We start from the raw sequence: 25,251 nt of genomic DNA on the forward strand, positions 1-25,251 counted from the left end.
TGTTTTCAGTCCTCAATTTATATAACAATCACAGTAAAGTCACACTTTTCTAATAGAATCTCAGTAGTCTCCTTAGCTTTATCTAGATTCATTGACTCAGAATAGCTATATTCAGTAATAATAGCTTACTGTATATATGAAAGTAGACATATTTATCCAACACAGTAATTATTATATCAGCCTATCCCCCTCTACTGTTAGACAGCTGTGTGACTTGTATTCCAGACAGCTTCATAATAGTAGATGGCCACATGTGGAATGTGTGTAATGTGTTGTGCCCTTAGGTAGATTGCATAAAGAGAAAGGGCATGTCTGTTTAAATGTCAGTGCAGCTGTAGCTTTGCATTAAAAGCTCAGTGTGACATCGCCATATGTGTCGCCCTGATGGGTAAGACATTTGCCAGAATGAATCTGCTCAACAAATCTTTTGATTGCACTTTATTTTGCTCTACTGTTTTCATTGGTATTTAGGCCTACCTGGTATGTAGTAGGACATTATGAGTACTTTCTGATACTTGGTAAATCATTTAACACAGCTGATAAATGGTGTCGAGTGAGCTTGATTTAATGAATTCACCAAAAAAGTAAATCTTAGATTATTACTATGTAATAACACTTTGCTATGTCATGTCTTAGCAAATATTTTGTCATTTCTATACAGTAACATATTGCTACACAGGTTTTTAATGTGAATTTTTTCAAATACACTGTGCAAATAAACATGAATTTGTTATAAAAATATTATGAAAGTGCCACAAACAATTGCAAGATAAGGCACATTGAAATGACTTGGTCAACTACTGCCATTGAAAAATGATACCAAGTATAGCAAATAGAACAAACATGGTTAAAAATGAAAATGTTTATACCGTCCTAAAAATGCATCTAAATAAATATGCACTAATATGTATCCTCATATGCAGGCGTCGAAAGCCCAGCCAAGCTCCTTCAAAAAGCTCTTCTTCCCACACTGGACCTTTCCGTAGCGCTCCAGCTGCAGCTCGGGCACTGTTGAGCGCCAGCCAATCAGAGCCTGGGTGGTCGGCGGAACAGGGGGAGAGGGCCCCACCTGCAACAAACCTCAGTGTCACGCATGGCCAAGCATTTCCGTCTGGCACCGTATTCTCTACGTTTTGCAATACTATGTACACTCCCATCTATATGTATTTCAACAGTGAGGCTAAAATAAAAAATACAGCAGTTTAGATTTGAGATCAAATGTTTCATATGGAGGCGACAGTACAGAATGTCACCTTTATTTGATGACTGTATGAAACTAAGTCAGGTAAAAAATAATTGGCACCGTCGATAATGGTGAGCAAAAAATATATTAAAAATACTGAGCTATATTGTATGCTCTAAAAAGTTTGAAAATTATTTTATACTAACAATACCTTAGAGAAAGAGATTTTGCTTAACAAGATATATTTTTTTCTCTCAAAAAGAGAGGTCAAAATTATTAGCACCCCTGTTTTCAATACCTTTCAATGCCTTACCTACAGAAGCAACCAGGTTTTTGGATAACATGTCCTAGTACTGGGTAAAGTTTATGATGCCGTTGAACTTAAACAGGAATCCGCAGGCTGTGGGCGCCCCTACAAAAAATTCAAAATATGCATGACATTGTCGTGACGTTGTTATCGTTAATGTTATTTATTTATCGAATAATTTACTATGTGATTCAATTAATCCTGTAACCATTAACTCAGTAACCTGGGGCACCATGGAAAAGTTTGATTAATGAGTTACCGTTTCCCAAATTCACTCAAAGAATACCAGAATATCGATTTCATAGCAGTCACCAATTAATTTCCTCAGTCTCATTCTGAACGTCACATAATTCGTAAATCTGCACAAACCACACAAATGTAATTGATTATTTACTAATAAGCTAAATGATAACATAAGATACACATACACAAACAGTCTAGGTTATTGGTTAGAACTTAATACAATGGCAACAGGTCCCTAGCGGACCAACACAATATGACACAGATTTAAAGAGAGAGAGAGAGAGAGAAAGAGCATGAGAGAAAAGCACACTTGGATACATTTGTAAACTATGCATAGTTTAGCCCTAACACCATGCTCCAAACTGTCGCTCTTATGGGTCAGAATTATAATGCATGTATTTACGTGTTGGTCTCTGTTGGGTATCTCTTCATGGACCGAGTTCCGCTTAGTGGGATAGGTTTGGCTGACCTCCTGGCCACGCCCTGGGTTGGCCGACGCCCTGTTCTTCGTTACCGGGTGTAAGTCTCTGATTGTGCACACGATGTCACAATGTCCTTTCTCTTGGTTGTCTGTTTCCTTGCACTCGTTCTGTGAGAATGGTCTTCTTAGGAGGCTAATCAGCCATGTCGACACTCCCAGCTTGGGTAGGAGGGCCCTGTAGACAACCGATGATTTGAAGAGAATAATCGGTTGGTCCTTCTTGAATTCACTTTCTTAGATACACGGCAGGGTAGCCTAGTGGTTAGAGCGTTGGACTAGTAACCGGAAGGTTGCAAGTTCAAATCCCCGAGCTGACAAGGTACAAATCTGTCGTTCTGCCCCTGAACAGGCAGTTAACCCACTGTTCCTAGGCCGTCATTGAAAATAAGAATTTGTTCTTAACTGACTTGCCTAGTTAAAAAAAAAAAAAAAAAAAAAAAAAAACAGTAGCATTGATTGTTAAGAGGTTCCTTTGTCCTCTTCAACCTCGTGTTGCGTTTCGGGGTCGCGACTACTTGTAAACCTTGCCTGCACTGCGTGGTAAACTTAGTCTGGTATGTAAAATTTTAACCTCTACTTTCTCAGAATCCCGGGTCCGGGAGCACCCCCACCAGTAAAAAAGCTGACTAGCATAGGCTAGCATAGCGTCACAAGTAAATAGTAGCATCTAAATATCATTAAATCACAAGTCCAAGACACCAGATGAAAGATAAACATCTTGGTAATCAAGCCATCATTTCTGATTTTTAAAATGTTTTACAGGGAAGACACAATATGTAAATCTATTAGCTAACCACGTTAGCAAAAGACAACTTTTTTTTTACTCCACCATTTTCTTACTGCATCAGTAGCTATCACAAATTCTACCAAATATAGATATAAATAGCCACTAACCAAGAAACAACCTCATCAGATGACAGTCTGATAACATATTTATTGTATAGCATAGGGTTTGTTAGAAAAATGTGCTAATTTCAGGTATAAATCATAGTTTACAATTGCAGCCCCCATCACAACTCTCACTAAAATGACAAGAATAACTACAGAGACCATCGTGTATTAGCTAATTACTCATGATAAAACATTTCTTAAAAATACACAGCGTGCAGCAGATGAAAGACACAGATCTTGTGAATCAAGACAATATTTCAGATTTTCTAAGTGTTTTACAGCGAAAACACAATATATCGTTATATTAGCTTACCACAATGGCAAACCAGACAACAGCATTGATTCCAGCCAAACATAGCGATAACGTATTCACCACCAAAATAAATTAATTTTTCACTAACCTTCTCAGAATTCTTCAGATGACAGTCCTGTAACATCATATTACACAATCCATATAGGTTTTGTTCGAAAATGTGCATATTTAGCAGCACAAATCGTGGTTATACAATGTGATCAGTAGCAACAGGTCATGCATTCTGGCCGGCAGCCATCTTGGAAAGGCACCTAATCTAATCCATAAATAATCGTAAACTTGACTAAAAAATACAGGTTGGACATCAAATGAAAGATACATTAGTTATTAATGCAACCGCTGAGTTAGATTTTTTAAATTAACGTTACTAGACATACAGTGTGCGTTACAGCCAGACTAGTGCCGCAATAATGGCGGACAAATCCGTTTACATTTTTCCACATAAATACGGAATAACATCATAAATAGCTCTTACTTTTGGACGAGCTTCCATCAGAATCTTGGCCAAGTGGTCCTTTGTCCAAAAGAATCGTTGCTTGGTTGTAAAACGTCGTCTTCAACTTCAGAATTAGCAGCTAACAATAGCTATGTGGCCACAGCATGCCCAAATCCTCAAAACGCAATACTAAGGAAATTCCGAAAATAGCAATATACTCGCATAAACTGATATAACTCGGTTTAAAATAACTTCGTTATGATATTTCTAACACCTATATCGAATTCAATTACAGACGGATATATCTAAGGTAGATAACTGAGCGTTTCAAAATGCAATCTTGAGGTCTTGCTTTGCGTAATGGTGAACGTCGAAAAGAGAGCTCCCCTCGTTCCTTGGCCTTTTATAAACTCTGAGAACTACGTAGAAAGTCCATTCCATTTCTCATTGGTTACTGACATCCAGGGGAAGGCGGGTGCAGTTCATGTCGACCCATAGGATACATACAGAGCTTTAAACTGATCTGAGAACAGAGCCTCGGTATCAGACCTTCGCAGTTCCTGTCATGGATTTCGCTGCAGAAAGAGTTCTGTTTCACCCACAGACATAATTCAAACGGTTTTAGAAACTAGAGAGTGTTTTCTATCCAATAGTAATAATAATATGCATATTGTACGAGCAAGAATTGAGTACGAGGCCGTTTAAATTGGGTACGATTTTGTGCTATGTCGAAATGGCACCCCCCTAGTGGCAAGAAGATTTATGGGTCAGAATTATAATGCATGTATTTACGAGTTGGTCTCTGTTGGGTATCTCTTCATGGACCGAGTTCCGCTTAGTGGGATAGGTTTGGCTGACCTCCTGGCCGCGCCCTGGGTTGGCCGACGCCCTGTTCTTCGTTACCGAGTGTAAGTTTCTGATTGTGCACACAATGTCACAATGTCCTTTCTCTTGGTTCTGTTTCCTTGCACTCGTTCTGTGAGAATGGTCTTCTTAGGAGGCTAATCAGCCATGTCGACACTCCCAGCTTGGGTAGGAGGGCCGTGTAGACAACCGATGATTTGAAGAGAATAATCGGTTGGTCCTTCTTGAATTCACTTTCTTAGATACAGTAGCATTGATTGTTAAGAGGTTCCTTTGTCCTCTTCAACCTCGTGTTGCGTTTCGGGGTCGCGACTAATTGTAAACCTTGCCTGCACTGCGTGGTAAACTTAGTCTGGTATGTAAAATTCTTAACTCACATGTTTTATACCCCAGGGTAGAAAGGCATTCCCATCTTTATGACACACTCTCTGGGTTACCTGGGGCGTAGCTAGTTTCGAGGAAAGGTATTATAAATTGCTATGATCTTGTTTAGACAACTAAAATCACAGAAAATCATCTTATTGTTACCAAAACATTCTCTTTCATCTGGATATTTTCTACACTACATAAAGTATGTAAACATCACATACACATTATGAGAACACTAAGTTAATGTTTTCGTTATAACATCTTCATTTAACTTTTAATAAAATAACAAAATCAACATTCCTTATCATATTCCATCTATCCATCTACCACAATTTTGGCTGATGAAATATGTCCCAAAGTCTATTTATTGCATGTTACAGTTCTGAGGTAGATTCTCCACAAGGAAGGCCCACACAGACTTTCCAGTCCCAAACACTAAAGGAAGAGGGATTTAAAATGGGCGTGAACCCCCCCCCAATCAAAATCTCTCCCCCTCGGGAGGGAGAAATATCTCTGTAGAACCGTGATCCACTCTGAACCTGATCCTCACAGGACAACATATTGGTGGACTATGGGCCATCAAGTAACAGGATGGTTACATTAGCATGACACATGTTACACATGTTACACTGGCTACAGCACAACACCACATCCTATCTACGTAAAGGACACTGTTGTGGCACTGACTTATTTGGTGGTAATGTCTTCCCCCTCATTTAGCTGTAGTAAAACAGTGGAGGCTCCTTAGAGGAGGAAGTGGAGGACCATTCTCTTCAGTGAAATTTCATCAAATTAAAAAGTGAAACATTGAAAAAGTTATCCTTTTTAGATAAAACTATACCAAATATATTCATATATCACCAAATAATTGGTTAAAATACACTGTTTTGCAATGAAGGTCTACAGTAACTTCAACAGCACTGTCTGGGCTAGCACCATGGTGTAACCCGGAGGACAGCTAGCTTCCATCCTCCTCTGGCTACATTTTTTTTCACCTTTATTTAACGAGGTAAGCTAGTTGAGAACAAGTTCTCATTTACTGAGAACTGAGACCTGACCAAGATAAAGCAAAGCAGTGCGACAAACAACAACACAGAGTTACATATGGAATAAACAAGCGAACAGTCAATAACACAATAGAAAAAAAGAAAGTCTATATACAGTCTGCGCAAATAGCGTGAGGTGGTAAGGCAATAAATAGGTCATAGTAGCGAAGTAATTACAATTTAGCAAATTAACACCGGAGTGATAGATGAGCAGATGGTGATGTGCAAGTAGAAATGCTGGTGTGTAAAAGAGCAGAAAAGTAAATAAAAACAATATGGGGATGAGGTAGGTATTTACAGATGGGCTATGTACAGCTGCAACGATCGGTTAGCTGCTCAGAAAGCTAATGTTTAAAGTTAGTGAGGGAAATATAAGTCTCCAGCGATTTTTGCAATTTGTTCCAGTCATTGGCAGCAGAGAACTAGGGGGAAAGGCGGCCAAAGGAGGTGTTGGCTTTTGGGGTGACCAGTGAGATATACCTGCTGGAGCGAGTGCTACGGGTGGGTGTCGTTATCGTGACCAGTGAGCTGAGACAAGGCGGAGTTTTACCTAGCATAGACTTATAGATGACTTGGAGCCAGTGGGTCTGGCGATCGGTTGAAGAGCATGCATTTAGTGTTACTTGCATTTAAGAGCAGTTGGAGGCCACGGAAGGAGAGATGTATGGCATTGAAGCTCGTCTGGAGGTTAGTTATGTCGATTCAAGATTGAAACTGGCCAGAACAAGTTTTTATATACGACTGGTAGAGTGGAATAAACTCCCGGCTGAGATAAAAACTGTTTCTGCCAGTCTTAGGTTCAAACACCACTGCAAGGCTTGGTTAATGTTGAGATGTGTAACATGTAAAGCCACTAGGTATTTGTTAGATGTTTATATATGCATTTTTTTTGTATAGATCTAAATGTGGACATTGCGCATGATTGAATCTATGGCACAGAGTGCCCATGTCATGTGTTTGGCCCTGCAGCCAATTGCCTACCAATAGAGGACCACAATGACTTTTTGTGTATATAATCCTCTGCAATTTGGTATTAATATTGGTTGCCTGGTGTGGCTTCTAACATAGCTAGCAGGCTAAAACACTTACCTAACAGTCCATGAGAACGGTGGCCATTTCGGAATCACTTTTCCACCTTTCAAAGTTAATTACAATGTTTATCCAGTTTCTGGATTGGTCACGAGGAGTCTTTTTCTCGCTAGTTTCTCTCTTCTGGGGTGGAGTTGGTTAGGATCCAAGAACCGATAATGATGCTTGTTTCTGTGGTCCCTGCGACAAGGACAGTTTATCTGCAACATAGTATGTGACCAGAGTTGAGCTGTTGGAAATCGCTCATGAGTGGTGCTCCATGTCCTTTCCTTCCACTCACTTAAAAACTGCTCTAAGCTCACAGGAGAGAAAAAACTCCCACTCCAAATTCGCTACATTCATTAAAATCACAATTTAACCAAAGCCAATCTATTTTTGTGACTACCTGGTTTTGAGATTTGAATCCAAACCATATGGATTTGAATGAAAAGTTTTGGAATTAACATGAAATTGTGAATGTAAGACGTGAACATAATTTCAAATAGGCTACATGTCATAATAAACAGCATATAAACAGTAAATAGGTCATGAGCCAGAAAATGAATGATTTAGGCTATATTATTTCAAGGCTATAGCCTACAAAGAAATACATTCTGAAGCATTTCCGAGAGCGACATAATAGGCTTGTAGGAACATAATGCGCTCAGCATTTAAACACCATTTCATTGTATGAAATCATTATAGTCTATAAATTGCGCATATAGGCTGTGACTTAGAATTCAATACAAATTAAACTTAAAATGATTTATTAGTGCCTTTAAATTCATTTTTAGAATTCATTTTTAGAAACACAAGTTTGGCCAGCCTGTGGCTTCAGGCTCAAGCAATGGTACCTGGAAAGCCAGCCAGCAGCTGAGAATATCCTCTCCACCCTCCACGGAAAGCTCCTTGAACGTGGGAGTATGCCAGGCGTATTGGGCAAAAATCATTTAAGGCCTATTGTATATAGATATTACAATGAAAATGAACGAAACGTTTAATAGATCAGATTTTTTGTTAATAAACACTTTGCTACGATGACACACTTAGTTATCTACCAACCTCGTTCCTTTCTTTTAGCATATGCATGTAGTAAGTACACCATCATACTTTTGGGATAAGTGTCTTTTCAGATTCCACAATGATAGTTGTGGATGTTTCATGTAGCCAGCGTGTAACAACTGCCATACATCCCGCGCGTAGAACAATAGCATCCGGTCTATAACCTAACAGTTTAGCACCATACCAGCAGGTGGCATCCAAGCCTTACACATAAGTGGACCCTACATCACCACACTCCCTCTCTTGCTCTTGGTCCTCATCTTTGTAAGTCACCTTCATTAATAACCTGTGTGTTTTATCAGTTTCTTTATGAAAATATTTAGCGACCTCCATCACAGTAGCTAAAGCAAGGGGCTATTAGCAGCACACAAGTAGACTACAAATGCATGCTGGGGCGGGCATGCCCTCAGTGCCTGAATTGAACGCTACTGGAGCGAAATTCGAGTGGTTGAGGCCAACACTCCAGCTTTTGGGAACCTCGCTCCAGTCAAATTGGGCACACCGGCTACTCGCTCCGCTCCAGCGCGGCTCACATACTCTGATCTGCAAACAAGTTAGCTAGCTTAACTTGTAGAAAGAGGAGGAAGGGAAGCGCTACTAAGGTACACAATAGTACATTTTGGTAGACAGAAGGTGCTCTTTGGTAAAAGGGGTAAATTGGTCATCAAAAAGAAAGGAGGACCAAGGCACTCTTCATATAATTAATTAAAATGCATTTATTAGTATGGCATTTTCAATAGAAACTACGTTTTTTTTTTTTTTTTTTTTTAAATGGCAACCCTGCCTCCCTACAAGCTATGGGTATTTGTCATATTCCGGCCTCTATTAGAAAAGGGGACCGTCTTAAACAGTTAAACCAAAGAGAAAGTTTTGGGATTTACAAACTACAGGCCACTAAGTACCCTGGTTTAAATGAAGATATAGTGTCTTACTGTCCTTGCCGTGGTGGGCAAGGACCCACGGGTCGGCCCAGAATCTCTGAAGCTCCGTGAGAAACGCCTTTGAAGGTGGCACACTGAACGGTGAAGCTGCCGGGGCCTTCTTAAAGAATGGGTTAGCTGCAGGGGGTTTGGCTTTATGGTAATCAAGCTCTAGCCTAGCAAAGGCCACAAGCAGGACCAGGCGATGTGAGGCAAAGCTTCTTTCTGGCTGTGTGACCCAGAGCCTCGGAATGACTCCTTACCCATCTTTAGTGTTGAGACTGAATGGGTCCACAACACTGGTTGGCACCTCCTTCACCATGTTGGGTGTGTCATCATCCTGGTCACTAAAGTGCTGGTTGGATGCCCGAGTAGACAGGTCATCATCCCGGCTATCTGAGTCCTCTGCTAAAGGGCCCTGACTCAGGGAGCTTGAAGGAACGCAAAATCGTTTTTTGCTGCTCTCTCAGAGGATAAGGAATCGACCTTCTGAGTGAGGCTCTTATTTAAAAAAAAAAAAAAAAAAAACTTTCTTACCGGGTTGGCGCCATCGGTTTTGTGGCTTTCCCTCTTTTGGTTGCCCTGGGTGGGTCCTGCCCTGGGTGGGTCCTGGCAAACAAACGCCGGTATGTTATCTGTGAAACCATCCACGCTTCCCTCACCTTCACAGGCAGGATGGCGCAGTCAACACAGGGGTCAGAAAGGACCTCACGCAGGTGGCCAATGCCTAGGCAGGCAGGGCACAGGTCATGACCATCTTCTACTTGTAGTTCATCTCCACAAGAGGAGCAGCCATGTATGCCCATTATAATGGTGATGCGGTGTTCTCTCAGTTCAGAATGTGTAGAAAATAAATTATTAAATATATCTTATGCAATACACTGATTCATCAAATTAACTAATATAATAGTAACCTAAGACTGTATACAACAGCTACCACAATACACAGAAAGGGTAGAGCTATAATAACTTGGTGGGAGCTGTACTGCACCCCAAAAAATATTTTGGATGAGCCTAGCTATGACCACCGGGCCGGAGTAGGTGGTAACATATTTAAACGTAGGCTTATTTATGTGAAAACACGACAAATGGCTGTCGTTTGGTAAGCCAAGCTGACAACACAACAAGTGGCAGTTATATGGAGTTGGTAAACTAGCTGACGACACACAGTGGCAGCTAGGTTGAGTTAGTAAACTGGCTAGCTAGCTTGTAGCATGCTAGTAATACCAGAGGAGAGGGATGCCTAGGGGAGGCAATCCGAATCTCACGTCATATAACATTAGCTGGCTAGGCTAACAATCTTCCTAGATCTGATTCTAGGGAAGTGACCCGTTCGAGTTTTAAATAGTTGAAGGATGACTAGTGCCCTGCGGCCTCGATAACGAGCACAGCAGTGGAGGATATCTTGACATGGTTAGCACCGGAGTATGGTGGCCAACACACACACTAGCTGGTGGGCTAAGTAAGCACAAGACAATGAAGCCCCGATATCTTCCGATAAAAGGGATAGGTAAGGGAGAGCCGTCACACAGCCTTTTTACGGCGAATTTCACGCTCTGACTCACAGGTCACAGGCTGTTGGTGACAGACTGACAGTACACACAACTACTGAGTTTAGCTTACCCTACCAGGACCTGGGAAGATGCAATCTGAAAAACGGGACCAGCGGAGCAGTCAACTTGCGCAATATGGCTTGGCGAACAAATAAGAGACTATACGTCAGACCACGGCACTGTTTTATATGAACTGCGGGGGACAAGTCCTCCCACGCTGTCACGTCACTGGCGTGACTTTGTTGTTATTATTACTCGACCTGAGCAGAGCGCGAGGGATATAATCCATACTGACGGTCTGAAAGGTGTGAAGTAGAACTGGGCAACTTACATTGAACGACTGGAGCTGTACTTCATTGCAAAAGTCTTTTTATTTTACCTTTATTTAACTAGGCAAGTCAGTTGATGGCCTAGGAACAGTGGGTTAACTGCCTTGTTCAGGGGCAGAACGACAGATTTTGTACCTTGTCAGCTCGGGGATTCGATCTTGCAACCTTTCAGTTACTAGTCCAACACTCTAACCACTAGTCTACACTGCCACCCATTGCTGATAACAAGAGAGTTCCAGCGTTGTTGAGTTTGATTGACCCAAAAAATGTACAGTTTGCTAAGAGATCTGAAGCCCTCCAATAAAACATTCACTGAGATTGTGGTGATATTGCAAAATCACCTATACCAATCACCGCAGAACGTTTTCGTTTCCACAAGAGAGACCAGAATGAGGGGGAGGGTGTTAGTACATATGTAGCAGAGTTGAAGAAACTGTCTGAACATTGCCAGTTTGGAGAGAACCTAAATGACACATTAATGGATAGATTCGTTTGTGTACTGAAACATGAACACATTCAGAAATGTTTGCTCACAGAATCAGATCAAACTTTTGTAAAGGCTGGTAAAATTGCTGTTGATATGGAAATCGCGACCAAAGATGCAATTGAGTTGCAAAGTAAAATAAATACTGACCTATCACAAACTTCCCTGCACAAGTTTTCACGTAGCCGACAGCGCCCCCGTGTAGCCGAAAAATGCAACAGGTGTGACAGAGATGGTCACAGAGCAGAGGACTGCCGTTTCAAAGACGAAATTTGTCACAAATGCAATAGAAGGGGGCACATTCAAAGAGCATGCAGAGCAAAATTCAGTCACAACAGTAAAACGGAGAAAAGGAAAGGGTCTGTGAATGCACTAGCAGAGAACAGTGGCAGTGATTCAGATGAACGATTCATTGGTACAATGGAGTTAAACAGTGACTTCTCCCAGCAGTAGCATAATAGGGGTGACACCAGAAATCAAAGGCAAACCCCTCAAAATGGAGCTGGACACAGGATTTGCAGTGTCTATAATTTCCACGACTGTCTACAATGAGCACTTCAAGGCTATCAAGCTGAAGAACACACATGTGTTGCTGAAGACCTACTCAGGAGAGAGATTGAGCCCAATGGGGGCGTTGCAGGTCAGAGTGAGTTATGGGGAGCAAACACAGCAGTTACAGCTGTATGTGGTGCCTGGAACTGGCCCCCCATTATTTAGCAGGGAATGGCTTTCAAAAATAAAGCTGAACTGGTGTGACTTGAAAATGCTCCACACGTTCCAGTCCAAAGAGAAAGACACAGACCAAACACTGGAACACTTGCGGAAGAAATACAGCACAGTTTTCAGTGATCAGATGGGAACAGTAAAAGGCTTCACAGCCAAACTTGTACTGAGAGATGACGCAACCCCAAAATTCTGCAAAGCCAGATCTGTTCCATACTCCCTGAGACCAAAGGTGGAAGTGGAAATCGATTGCTTGCAGGATACAGGGATCCTGACGAAAGTGGACAGAAGCGAATGGGCCACACCCATAGTTCCTATTGTAAAGAAAGACGGGTCTGTTAGAATGTGTGCGGACTTCAAGGTAACTGGGAATTCAATGTTACATGTGGACCAATACCCCCTGCCACGTCTGGATGACATCTTTGCTGCAACTAGCTGGTGGGAAACACTTCAGTAAAATCGATCTGAAACAGGCTTACTTGCAGCTACCGGTTGAAGAGAGCTCCAAACAGTACCTGACAACAAACACACACAAAGGTCTATACAGGTATAACTGCCTGGTTTTTGGCATTGCATCAGCCCCAGCCATTTGGCAACAAACTATTGACCAGATTTTGCAAGGAATCCCAGGAACCCAGTGTATCCTGGATGACATGATCATAACAGGACGCACCGACAAAGAGCACCTGGCTAACCTGGAAGAGGTCCTGAAAAGACTGAAAGAGTATAGTCTACAGGCAAACTTACAGAAGTGAGAGTTCTTCAAAGACAAGATTGTCTTCTGTGGACATGAAATCGACCGAAATGGATTGCACAAAACACAGGACAAAATCAAGGCAGTGGTACAGGCACCACGACCACAAAATATCACAGAAGTGAGATCTTTTACGGGACTGATCAATTACTACAGAAGATTCCTCCCAAACCTTTCAGCAGTACTCCAGCCTCTAAATCAGCCCCTATAAAAGAAAAGGACATGCCGGTGGACAGAACAGTGTGAAAATGCATTTCTTGAGGCAAAACGGCTCATCACATCTGAACAGGTCCTGATGCATTATGACCCTGAACTGCCAGTAAAGTTGGCTTGTGATGCGTCCCCTTATGGCTTAGGGGCCGTCCTTTCACACACACTGAAAGATGGATCAGAGAGGCCAGTTGCATTTGCGTCACGAACATTGAATGACGCAGAGAAAAAGTACTCACAAATCGACAAAGATGCACCGGCGCTAGAGTGGGGCGTCAAGAAATTCCACGCATACCTATATGGCAAGCGTTTCACACTGGTTACGGATCACCAGCCGTTGCTTTCCATTTTCAGTCCAAAGAAAGGCATTCCGGCAATGACAGCAGCCAGGTCACAGCGATACGCCTTGTTCCTTGCCAGTCATATGTATGACATTGAGTTTAAGCCGTCGTCCCTCCACACAAATGCAGATGGATTATCCAGACTGTTGTGTACAAGAGAAAGAGGCAGTGGATGCAGTGGACATTTTCCATACCGCTCAGCTCGAGGCACCACTGGTCACAAGCACAGTTATCAAACAGGAGACAAGGAAAGATGTGACCTTGTCAAAAGTATATACATACACCATGTCAGGATGGCCAGCTACAGGCAGAAAGGAGCTGACTCCGTATTTCCAGCAGAGAAACGAAATTACAATGTACCAAGGATGTTTAATGTGGGAAATGAGAGTCATGATACCCCATACATTCCAACATCAGGTTTTGCAGCAACTACATGAAGGTCATGTTGGAATTGTCAAAATTAAGCTGCTTGCAAGGAGCCACTTCTGGTGGCCCGGTCTGGATCAACAGATAGAAAACATGGCGAAGAACTGTAGTGGATGTTTGGAAACCCTTCACATGCCTGCTCCTGTCCCAGTCCACCCATGGGAATGGCCCACAGAGCCATAGCAGATAATTCATGTGGACTTCGCTGGTCCCTTTGAAAAGCATATGTTTCTGGTTAAAGTTGATGCCCATTCCAAATGGCCAGAGGTGTTTTGCACTGACTCCTCCACCTCAGCTCAGACAATAGAGTGTCTCAGAACAATGTTTGCACGCTTTGGATTGCCGCTGCAGCTGGTAAGTGACAATGCACAAGCTTTTGTAAGTGACGAGTTCACAAGATTCATGTCAGTAAATGGAATCAAACACTCAACCTCAGCTCCGTACCACCCTGCCACCAATGGGCTGGCAGAACGCTTTGTGCAAACCCTAAAGCAAGGACTCCGTGCAGCAAAACGAGACGAAGGGACTTTGCAAACAAAACTGTTCCTGGCTTCCTATCGAAACACCCCACATGCCACGACAAATGAAAGCCCAGCCGCACTGATGTTCGGGAGGCCTCTCCGCACACAGCTGGTCACATCTGGTCACATCAAAGGCGTAATGACGTGCTGAACAAACAAGCCAAGATGCTGGGTGGCCGGGAGTGCCATCTCCAAACAGGACAGGAAGTGATGGTGCGAGACTCCAGAAGGGGAGGGAAATGGACAGGCGGGGCAGTACATATACAAACGGGACCCAGAACTTACCAGGTTCAAGTGAGCCCAGACATAATGTGGCGGCGTTACATTAACCAAATGCATTCCATGGAAAACAGCACAACAATCGAGAGAGAACAGGCACAGAGAGCTCCTGAGAGTGACACACGGGGAACTGTAGAGGTCGGTGGGGCAGTAAAGAGACCCTAGGCTGAAAAAAGTGAACGTGTTGCTGCTATAGCGGAAGCTATAATGGAGCAAGCACACACTGAGGATGTTCAGGAGCCTCCAGACAATCCTAGGCGCTACCCAGAACGAAGGCACCGTCCACCAGACAGACTGGACTTATAAACAAACAAAAGTTCAAAAAGATGCAAAATAACTACAACAAGTTCTGGGAAATGTTTCAGTTGTGGTTTGGTAAAAGTAACTCTGATTGTATAAGAGAAGGAGTGTTATGTTCTGTTAATTACTGATTACCCTTTAAGAATGGAGCACCCTTGGTCATGCGCAGCGTTGTTCTATGTTATTCTAGTACTACCTCGTTTTAGTAAATGTGAAACTCCAGCTCAGTTTATTGTATTCAGAGTCTTTGTTATTATATAAACAAGTAAAAGAGCTAAGACACTACACACAGGATGTAGCGTTGCAATGAACAGGTCCCAATTCAATGAGAAATTGAAAAAGGTGAAGTGCCTAAACTGAGGGACACCCCATTAACTCAAAACGTACACAGGGATGAAAATCCCTGATTGAAGTAGCAGGTGTTCAAGTGGAATATCAAGGACAAAAGAAAAGTCTGCCTCGCTTATTAGTGGAAGGTACAGTTCCCAGATTACTAGGGAGAGGGTGGTTGGAGGACATACAATAACATTTTATTTGTTACATACACATGTTTAGCAGATGTTATTGCGGGTGTAGTGAAATGCTTGTATAACACACAAAAAAACTAAATACTGCGAAGTTGCTTCGGAGCTAGAAGCAGAGCTGCCCTATCTGTCGGTGCCATCTTGAACTGGGATGAAATCAAACATATCACTACAGAGACATTGACACTGCAGCAGGTGCTTTCAAAGCATGAGTGCGTTTTCAAAGAAGAGATAGGGACATTAAATTGGGTCCAGGCTACCATTCATGTTGGTGCAGATGCTACTCCCAGATTCTATAGGCCAAGATCAGTTCATATGCTATGAAGCCTAAAGTGGATGTCGAAATTGACAGACTCTAAGCAGAGCATATCATTTTTCCTGTCAAATTCTCTGAGTGGGCAGCACCAGTTGTTCCCATACTCAAACCAGATGGTTCCATCAGATTATGTGGTGACTACAAGCTGACTGTAAATAGAGTTTCATCACTGCAGCAGTACCCCATACCCAAAGTGGAGGATTTGCTTTCAACGTTAACCGGAGGGCAACAGTTCACAAAACTGGACATGACACTTGCATTTCAGCAAGTGCAAATGGATGAAGCTTCACAGAAGTACCTGACCATAAACACCCACATAGGGATATTTACCTATAAATGCTAACCTTTCAGGGTGTCTTCCACACCAGCTATCTTCCAAAGGAAGAAGCTCCAGCTCCGACAAGCTCCAGCTCCGACAAGCGTTACAGAGCTGAAAACTTATCTAGGCTTACTGAACTATTACAATTGCTTCCTCCCTAACCTCTATGCCCTCTTAGCTCCACTGCATCAACTGTTAAGGAAGGATGTGGCCTGGAGACCTCATCTTATTGTGTGACACCTCATCGTATGGTGTGGGTGCGGGTCTATCACACCGGATGGAGAATGGTGCAGAGAAACCTATCGGGTTCATGTACAGAACATTGTCATCAGTGGAGAAAAAGTACTCCCAGCTGGACAAGGAAGGACTGGCTGTCATATTCGGAAGACAAAGATTCCACAAGTACTTATATGGGAAAACATTCACTATTGTGACCGACCATACGCCTCTGATCTGTCTGTTCCATGAACAAAAGCCAGTACCACAAATGGTCTATCCAGGAGTTCAACGTTGGGCTGTGTGGCTCGGGCCTACAAGTACAGAATAATCTACAAGCCAGGTAGATACCATGGGAATGCTGATGCTCTGAATAGGCTGCCCGTTCCACAAATCATCGCTCTAGAAGGAGAAAATTAGCAAGTCTTGATGTTCGATGTGTTGGATGATGCACCGGTGAACACAGCACAAATCAGGCAATGGACTTCAAAGGATGTGATGCTATCACAAGTGCATGAATTTATCCTAAAAGGATGGCCTACTGTGACAGAGCCTCAGATCATGCCTTACTACGCTCGCCGCTAGGCCTTGAGTGTTCAAGATGGGTGTGTTCTGTGAGGTTCAAGAGTAGTTATCCCACCACAAGGGCGGGGTATGCTACTGAAGTTGTTGCATCAGTCCCATCCAGGTATGTCGAGAATGAAAGGCCTAGCGAGGTCATACATCTGGTGGCCAAAGATGGTCCAGGATGTGGAAAATGAGGTTAGCCGGTGTGAAGATTGTCAGAGTAACAGGTAGTCACCCCCCACCACGCCATTACATCCATGGGAATGGCTGGGAAAAACATGGACACGACTACATGTGGACTACGCTGGACCCTTCCTAGGGAAAATGTTCCTCGTGCTGATTGATTCTCATTGAAAATGGATGGATGTTAACCCCATCAACACGGCAACATAGAACGCTACGATTAAGAAGTTGAGACAAAGTTTCAGTGCCATGAGATTGCCTAAAATGTTGGTTGCTACTTGTTGGTTGCTAATTCTACTTGTTTTACCAGAACGGAATTCACAAGTTTCATGAAACAAAATGGAATTCAGCATGTAAAGTGTGTAACAGCATGTAACGCCCCTTTTCACCCATCTCAAATGGATTAGCAGAACGTGCAGTTCTGACCTTGGATGAGGAAGATGCAAGGGGACAGCATTGAAACAAAGGTGTCAAGATTCTTGTTAAGCTACAGGATCACTCGTCAAGTTACAATTTGATTGTCACCTGAAGAAATGCTGATGTCAAGGAGATTAAGGTCAAACTTGGATCTCATCGGGCCAGACTATAAAGTGAAAATACAACAAAAGCAATGGAATCAAAAACGTAATCATGACAACAGAGCCAAACTAAGACGTTTCTCACCTGGAGACGATGTCTATACAAGAAACTATGGGTTTGGTCACAAATGGATGCCAGCTACAATTGAGGATTGCTCAGGACCAGTATCAAATACTGTGATCATCAGAAGTGGACAAAGACTAAGGAGACATGGATCAGATCCGAACTCGAATTCCAGTTCCATCCGTGGACATGGATCAATGCTTAAAGGAGCAGGACAGGACATTGGAACGTTCCCCAGAGTTGCAGTTGAACCAACAACCTGAGACCAACAAGGCTCAACTTCCTGAGACCACCAGTACGGGACGACCTCCTCCTATGAAGTCGCCACAAAATGACTTTGTTTCATCGTTGTCACGACTTCTACCGAAGTCGGTTCCTCTCCTTGTTCGGGGGATTTTCGTCGGTCGACGTCGCCGGTCTTCTAGCCATCGCCGATTCATTTTTCACGTTCCATTTGTTTTGTCTTGTTTTCACACTCACCTGGTTTCAATTCCCTAATTACATGTTGTATATTTTCCCTCTGTTTCCCCCATGTCCTTGTCGGGAAATGTTTCTTGTAAGTACTCGTGCTATGTGTTACTGGTGCGCTACGGGTTTTGTACCCATGCGCTTGTTGTTTTATATGCCGTTAGTTTTATATATTAAACTGCTCCAGCTATTCACCAAGCTCTGCTCTCCTGCGTTTGACTTCCCTGCCTACACCACCTCTGAGACGCTCTATTGGAGAGACACGTCCTTCAGACTATTTCAGATCCTAAGGGAGATCATGTTCCCAGAGGTCGTAAAAATAAATTAAAAGATGTGATTGTTAGGAGAAAATCATAAATGTTTAGTTGGCAGCCTAGCTCAGAAAGGAATTAAGTTGGGTTATTAGCCTTAAAGGGGGGGATGTAGTCATCTGGTATATTTATGCCGTAATAAAGAGATGCTCTGCTTTTTTGACACTACACTCCAAAAATCAAGTTCTGCAGGCTCTAATTTAGTCTAATCCTGATTATTGTCCAGTCGTGTGGCCCAGTGCTGCAAGGAAAGACCTAGTTAAGCTGCAGCTAGCCCAGAACAGAGCAGCACATTTTGCTAATAGTATGCATGCCAGTCTCTTGGCAAAGAGTTGAGGGACTGACTGCATCACTTCTTTTTATAAGAAACATTACACACAGTCAACTTACACACAGCTCTGACACACAATTATCCCACCAGACATGCCACAGGGGGTCTTTTCATAGTCCCAAATCCAGAACAAATTCAAGAAGACGTACAGTATAGAGCTCTTATTGCATGGAACTTCCTTCCATCTCATATTGTTCAAATAAACAGCAAACCTGGTTTCAAAAAACAGATAAAGCAACACCTGCCCGGCACAATTCCTCCCCCTTATTTGACCTAGATAGTTTGTGTGTATGCATTGACATGTAGGCTATGTGTGTAGTATGTAGTTCTGTCCTTGAGCTGTTCTTGTCTAATGATGTTCTGTATTATGTCATTCTGTATTATTATTTTGTTTGGACCCCAGGAAGAGTAGCTGCTGCTTTTGCAACAGCTAATGTGGATCCTAATAAAATACCAAATACCAAAATATGGACAACTACAAATACCTAGGTGTATGGCTAGACTAAATTCTCCTTCCAGACTCATATTAAACATCTCCAATCCAAAATTAAATCTAGAATCGGCTTCCTGTTTCGCAACAAAGCCTCCTTCACTCACGCCGCCAAACATACCCTCGCAAAACTGACTATCCTACCGATCCTTGACTTCGGCAATGTCATTTACAAAATAGTTCTCTGCTGCCAATGACTGGAACGAATTGCAAAAATCACTGAAGCTGGAGACTTATATTTCCCTCACTAACTTTAAACATCAGCTATCTGAGCAGCTAACCGATCGCTGCAGCTGATCATAGCCCATCTGTAAATAGCCCACCCAATCTACCTACCTCATCCCCATATTGTTTTTATTCACTTTTATGCTCTTTTACACACCAGTATCTCTACTTGCACATCCCCATCTGCTCATCTATCACTCCAGTGTTAATTTGCTAAATTGTAATTACTTCGCTACAATGGCCTGTTTATTGCCTTACCTCCTCATGCCATTTGCACACACTGAATATAGACCTTTTTTCTTCTTCTATTGTGTTATTGAATGTACGCTTGTTTATTCCATGTGTAACTCTGTGTTGTTGTTTGGGTCGCATTGCTTTGCTTTATCTTGGGCCAGGTCGCAGTTGTAAATGAGAACTTGTTCTCAAGTAGCTTACGTGGTTAAATAAAGGTGAAATCAAAATTTAAAAAATAATAAAATATGTTAAGTATTATGTTTACTAATTATTAGTGCTCAAGAGCCTCCGGTAATTTAACGCCAGGTACATTCCGGTAATGTTATTCAAAGTTACAACTAAATTCTAAAACATACTCACGTGTCTGGTGTCATCAATCTAAGAAGCATCCTAAGATACTACAATGACAGACTGACCAGGTGAATCCAGGTGAAAACTATGTTCCCTTAATCTATGATCACAGATTTAATCCACTTTATTCAGTGTAGATGAAGGAGAGGAGACGGGTTAAAGAAGGATTTTTAAGCCTTGAGACAATTGAAACATGGATTTTATATGTGTGCCATTCAGAGGGTGAATTGACAAGACGAAATATGTAAGTGCCTTTGAACAAGGTATGATAGTAGGTGCCAGGATTCCCAGGAGCACCAGTTTGTGTCAAGAACTGCAATGCTGCTGGGTTTTTCACACTCAACCGTTTCCCGTGTGTATCAAGAATGGTCTACCACCCAAAGGACATCAAGGCAGTGAGGCAGGCTGCTGTTGCTGAGCGAGTGAGTGGTGGCGGGGAAGCTGGCTGGAACCCTGTTGCTCAGTGTTCTCTAAAGTCCAATAAATGGCTTCAACCTGGTAGTGGGGCTCCTGGTTGGCCTAACCCAGCACTTTGGGGGTGTGCAGAACACACACACACACTTCCCTCAGTCATCTGTCTGTAAAGTCTCAATCCCCCTGTTTATTTAACTCATCCCTGATTATATTGCTGTCTGTTCCTCTACTACCTGCCGAGCAAGATATGAGGAATGGCAGCAGCATCACCAACTTGTATGGGGATCTCCTCAATCTCTGATGGAGCTAATACCAAACCAGCACTAGTGTTTTGGTGAGTACTTATCTCTACACATTCATTTACATTTATTATGAAATAAAATAATCCAAAAAGCAAACTGCTTTTAGGTTTTTAGAATCCAGATGAAAGGAACACTATTATTTTAGAGCAGTGTGACTTGTATTAACACTATTTCACAATGATTAACATTAAGTTAACACCATTTCACAAGAATGTTTTCTGAAGACACCTCGTAACCATTTACTATCAATCACTTCTATAGTTCAGATTAAATCATTTGGTGTGATGAACCAATAACAAAAGGGGGTAATGCAGTGAAGCAAATATGACCATAAGTATTTAGATTGTTACTATGGATACACCTATTGGATAAATGTGTAAACTCCTCTCTTGCTTCTGAACAAAATGGGGTTAGTTTTCAGGCCTTGTGGGTGGGTTTTGAGTGGTCATATCGCTATAAATTTTAGCTTGACCTGGCAACACTGCCAATGAGAAGCAATCTGGCAGTCTGTCAAAGTAGCTAGCTTGCTACCGTCTGCGTCGCAAGAAAATCAGCCAGCTGCCATTGACTGACAGCTGGCGAGTGCCATTTTTTTCATGGTTCTAGGTAGATTTTTTTTAACCATTTTGAACAAAGAGCTAATTTGGGAGCCCTTGACCTTTTCTTCATATGTCACTGTTTTTTAAAAGCAATTTCTAATCTTTTGAATTAATGGTTCACCCCGGAGGTGTTTTTAACTATTCAATGTTTGGAACCACGATAACCAGCACGTTGTTGACATTTATATGCAAACATATTTTTGGGGTGTTAGTTCTGGAACCGGAACCGCAGGAAGAGGTTGGAGCCCTATTGTTGGGAGGGGCAAGCTGCTTGGATTCCCTCCATCTTCTTTTAGCCACTTTATGATGGAACCTTCCTCAGACGAGTTTGTAGTCACAAGCTTGATGTAAGGAATATTGGAACAAATACTACAAATACTACAAATACAATCTTTTGACGACTTTGATACACTATAAGTGAATTTGTCCAAATACTTATGACTTCTTCGAATGCGGGGACTAGATACATGAAGTGCTTTCATTTCTAAACAGTGAAACATATATGAAAATAACCTCAAATATAAGGTGACATTATGTTCTGTCGCCTCACATGAAACATTTGATCTCAAATCCAAAATACTGGAGTATAGAGCACATTTTAAATTTTATCTTTACTGTCCACGTTTGTTATACAACTGGTGCAATACTATATAGTGCAATACTTTTGACCAGGGACATACTTGACCAGGGTCAAAAAGAGTTTGTATGGACTCACCTGGATGTATTTCTCAGGTGGGGAAGGAGGACGTGTTTTAAGATGCTGGGGCAGCTCTAATCTTACAACTTCCTTCAGCTTGTGGCTCTGCTCCTGCGTCTGTAAACATTACATGGAATATCTGAACATCTGAAGAAACTCAGATACAGTGCATTCAGAAAGTATTCAGACCCCTTTACTTTCCACTTTTTGTTACATTGCAGCCTTCTTCTAAATGTATTACATCGTTTTTTCCCCCCTCAATCTACACACAATACCCCATAATGACGAAGCAAAAACAGGTTTTTAGACATTTTTGCAAATATATTAACAATAAAAAAACAAATACATTAACATAAGTATGCAGACCTTTTACTCAGTACTTTGTTGAAGCACCTTTGGCAGCGATTACAGCCTCGAGTCTTCTTGGGTATGACGCTACAAACGTGGCACACCTGTATTCGGGGAGTTTCTTCCATTCTTCTCTGCAGATCCTCTCAAGCCCTGTCAGGTTGGATGGGGAGCGTCGCTCCGCAGCTATTTTCAGGTCTCTCCAGAGATGTTCGATTGGGTTCAAGTCCGGGCTCTGCATGGGCCACTCAAAGACATTCAGAGACTTGTCCTGTTGTAAGGTGAACCTTCGCCCCATTCTGAGGTAACAAGCGCTCTGGAGCAGGTTTTTATCAAGGATCTCTCTGTACTTTGCTCTGTTCATCTTTCGATCCTGACTAGTCTCCCAGTGCTGACTGCTGAAAAACATCCTCACAACATGATGCTGCCACCACCATGCTTCACCGTAGGGATGGTGCCAGGTTTCCTCCTGACTTGGCATTCAGGCCAAAGAGTTCAATTTTGGTTTCATCAGACCAGAGAATCTTGCTTCTCATGGTCTGAGAGTCCTAGGTGCCTTTTGGCAAACTCCAAGCGGGCTGTCATGTTCCTTTTACTGAGGAGTGGACTTTGTCTGGCCACTCTACCATAAAGGTCTGCTTTGGTGGAGTGCTGCAGAGATGGTTGTCCTTCTGGAAGGTTTTCCCATCTCCACAGAGGAACTTTGGAGCTCTGTCAGAGTGACAATTGGGTTCTTGGTCACATCTCTGACCAAGGCCCTTCTCCCCCGATTGCTCAGTTTGACCGGGCGGCCAGCTCTAAGAAAAGGCTTGGTCATTCCAAACTTCTTCCATTTAAAAATGATGGTGGCCACTGTGTTCTTGGAGACCTTCAGTGCTGCAGACATTTTTTAAATATTTCCCCAGATCTGTGCCTCGACACTCCTGTCTCGGAGCTCTACAGACAATTCCTTCGACCTCATGGCTTGGTTTTTGCTCTGACATGCACTGTCAACTGTGGGACCTTTTATATAGACAGGTGTGTGTGTGTGTGTGCCTTTCCAAATCATGTCCAATCAATTGAATTTAACACAGGTGGACTCCAATCAAGTTGTAGAAACATCTCAAGGATGATCAATGGAAACAGGATGCACCTGAGCTCAATTTCGAGTCTCATAGCAAAGGGTCTGAATACTTATGTAAATAAAGTATTTCTGTTTTATTTGTAATACATTTGCAAACATTTCTAAAACCTGTTTTTGCCTTCTCATTATGGGTTATTGTGTGTATATAGATGAGGAACATGTTTTATTTCATCAATTTTAGAGTAAGGCTGTAACGTAACAAAATGTGTAAAAATGGAAGGCGTCTGAATACTTTCCGAATGCACTGTATGCGATTGAGTGACCTTATAACTATGATTTAATTGTTTTGATTCAAATGGAGCCCAGTTCAGTATGTCCCTGACTGGCTAATCAATGGAGGCTGATAAGGTTGTGTAGTTGTAGGAAATATATTATTATTATACTTTTTTTTTTTTTATCCCCTTTTTTTATCCCCAATTTCGTGGTATCCAATTGGTAGTAGTTACAGTCTTGTCTCATCGCTGCAACTCCCGTACGTACTCGGGAGAGACGAAGGTCGAGAGCCATGCGTCCTCCGAAACACAACCCAACCTAGCCGCAATGCTTCTTTACACAATGCACATCCAACCCGGAAGCCAGCCGCACCAATGTGTCGGAGGAAACACTGTACACCTGGCGACCTGGTTAGCACGCACTGCGCCCGGCCCGACACAGGAGTCGCTAGTGCGCGATGAGACAAGGATATCCCTGCCGTCCAAACCCTTCCTAACCCGGACGACACTGGGCCAATTGTGCACCGCCCCATGGAAGCATTGGAAATAGAACTCTTGTTCTGTGTTTATACCGCATCATGTTTCACTGGCTCACCTTGTAGGACGTGGTCAAGAATCCCCATTTATTGGGCCAGGCTTTGGCTGACTCAAGCTCTATTTTGACGTAAACTTTCCTGAAAATCAAAGACACGTAGAAGGCTTTTTTGAAAGAGCATTGGGCCTGCATAAAAACGCCAAATGGCTCATAAAACAATTAACATAGCTCAGAGAACCCTACTGACCCCAATCTATATTAAAAGTATAGCTTATTTTAGTGGTAATCTACCTAGCTATATCTCTTCAGACACTGTTACTACTACTGTTATCCCAATACTAGGATACTAATACTGCTGGCTTACTTCTTATTCTATAACCACTACTACTACTAGCCTTCTACTACCACCACCATGAACGACTGTTACCAATCCACCATTACCACAACAAACAAAAACTCATAGCTAATCATCTTTAACAAAAGTGACAAACCTTGTGCTATATCAAAAAAGAAAGGCTAATATGTTAGCAAAATACAAGGAATACAATTCAAAATGTCATTGCATTTGTTTTGTTGTGAACCCATAGACTTTAAAGAGAAGAGTTTACCAGATTTCATCCTGATCCACAAAGTTAAATTCTTTACCAGATCCAGATTGTTTTGGGGCTGCCATCTATGCCGGAAAGCTTGTCTGTCTCTGTGACTTCTTACCTTATGGTGTCTGTAAGTTATACTGACAGA

At 42.3% G+C, this 25,251-nt stretch overlaps 1 protein-coding gene across 1 annotated transcript; it reads right to left on the reverse strand.

Annotated features, from left to right (window-relative positions):
* On the reverse strand, nucleotides 1-25,251 carry LOC129814827 (uncharacterized protein C20orf85-like). The gene is made up of 4 exons (XM_055867888.1): nucleotides 25,119-25,251; nucleotides 24,571-24,649; nucleotides 22,311-22,409; nucleotides 1-1,069 (listed from the first exon to the last, which is right to left on the reverse strand). Exons 1-4 carry the CDS (start codon nucleotides 25,181-25,183, stop codon nucleotides 914-916), a joined length of 399 nt encoding a protein of 132 aa, XP_055723863.1. The 5' UTR covers nucleotides 25,184-25,251; the 3' UTR covers nucleotides 1-913.

Source organism: Salvelinus fontinalis, chromosome 18 (assembly GCF_029448725.1).
Source record: "Salvelinus fontinalis isolate EN_2023a chromosome 18, ASM2944872v1, whole genome shotgun sequence".
In the NCBI taxonomy this organism is placed as follows: Eukaryota; Metazoa; Chordata; class Actinopteri; order Salmoniformes; family Salmonidae; genus Salvelinus; species Salvelinus fontinalis.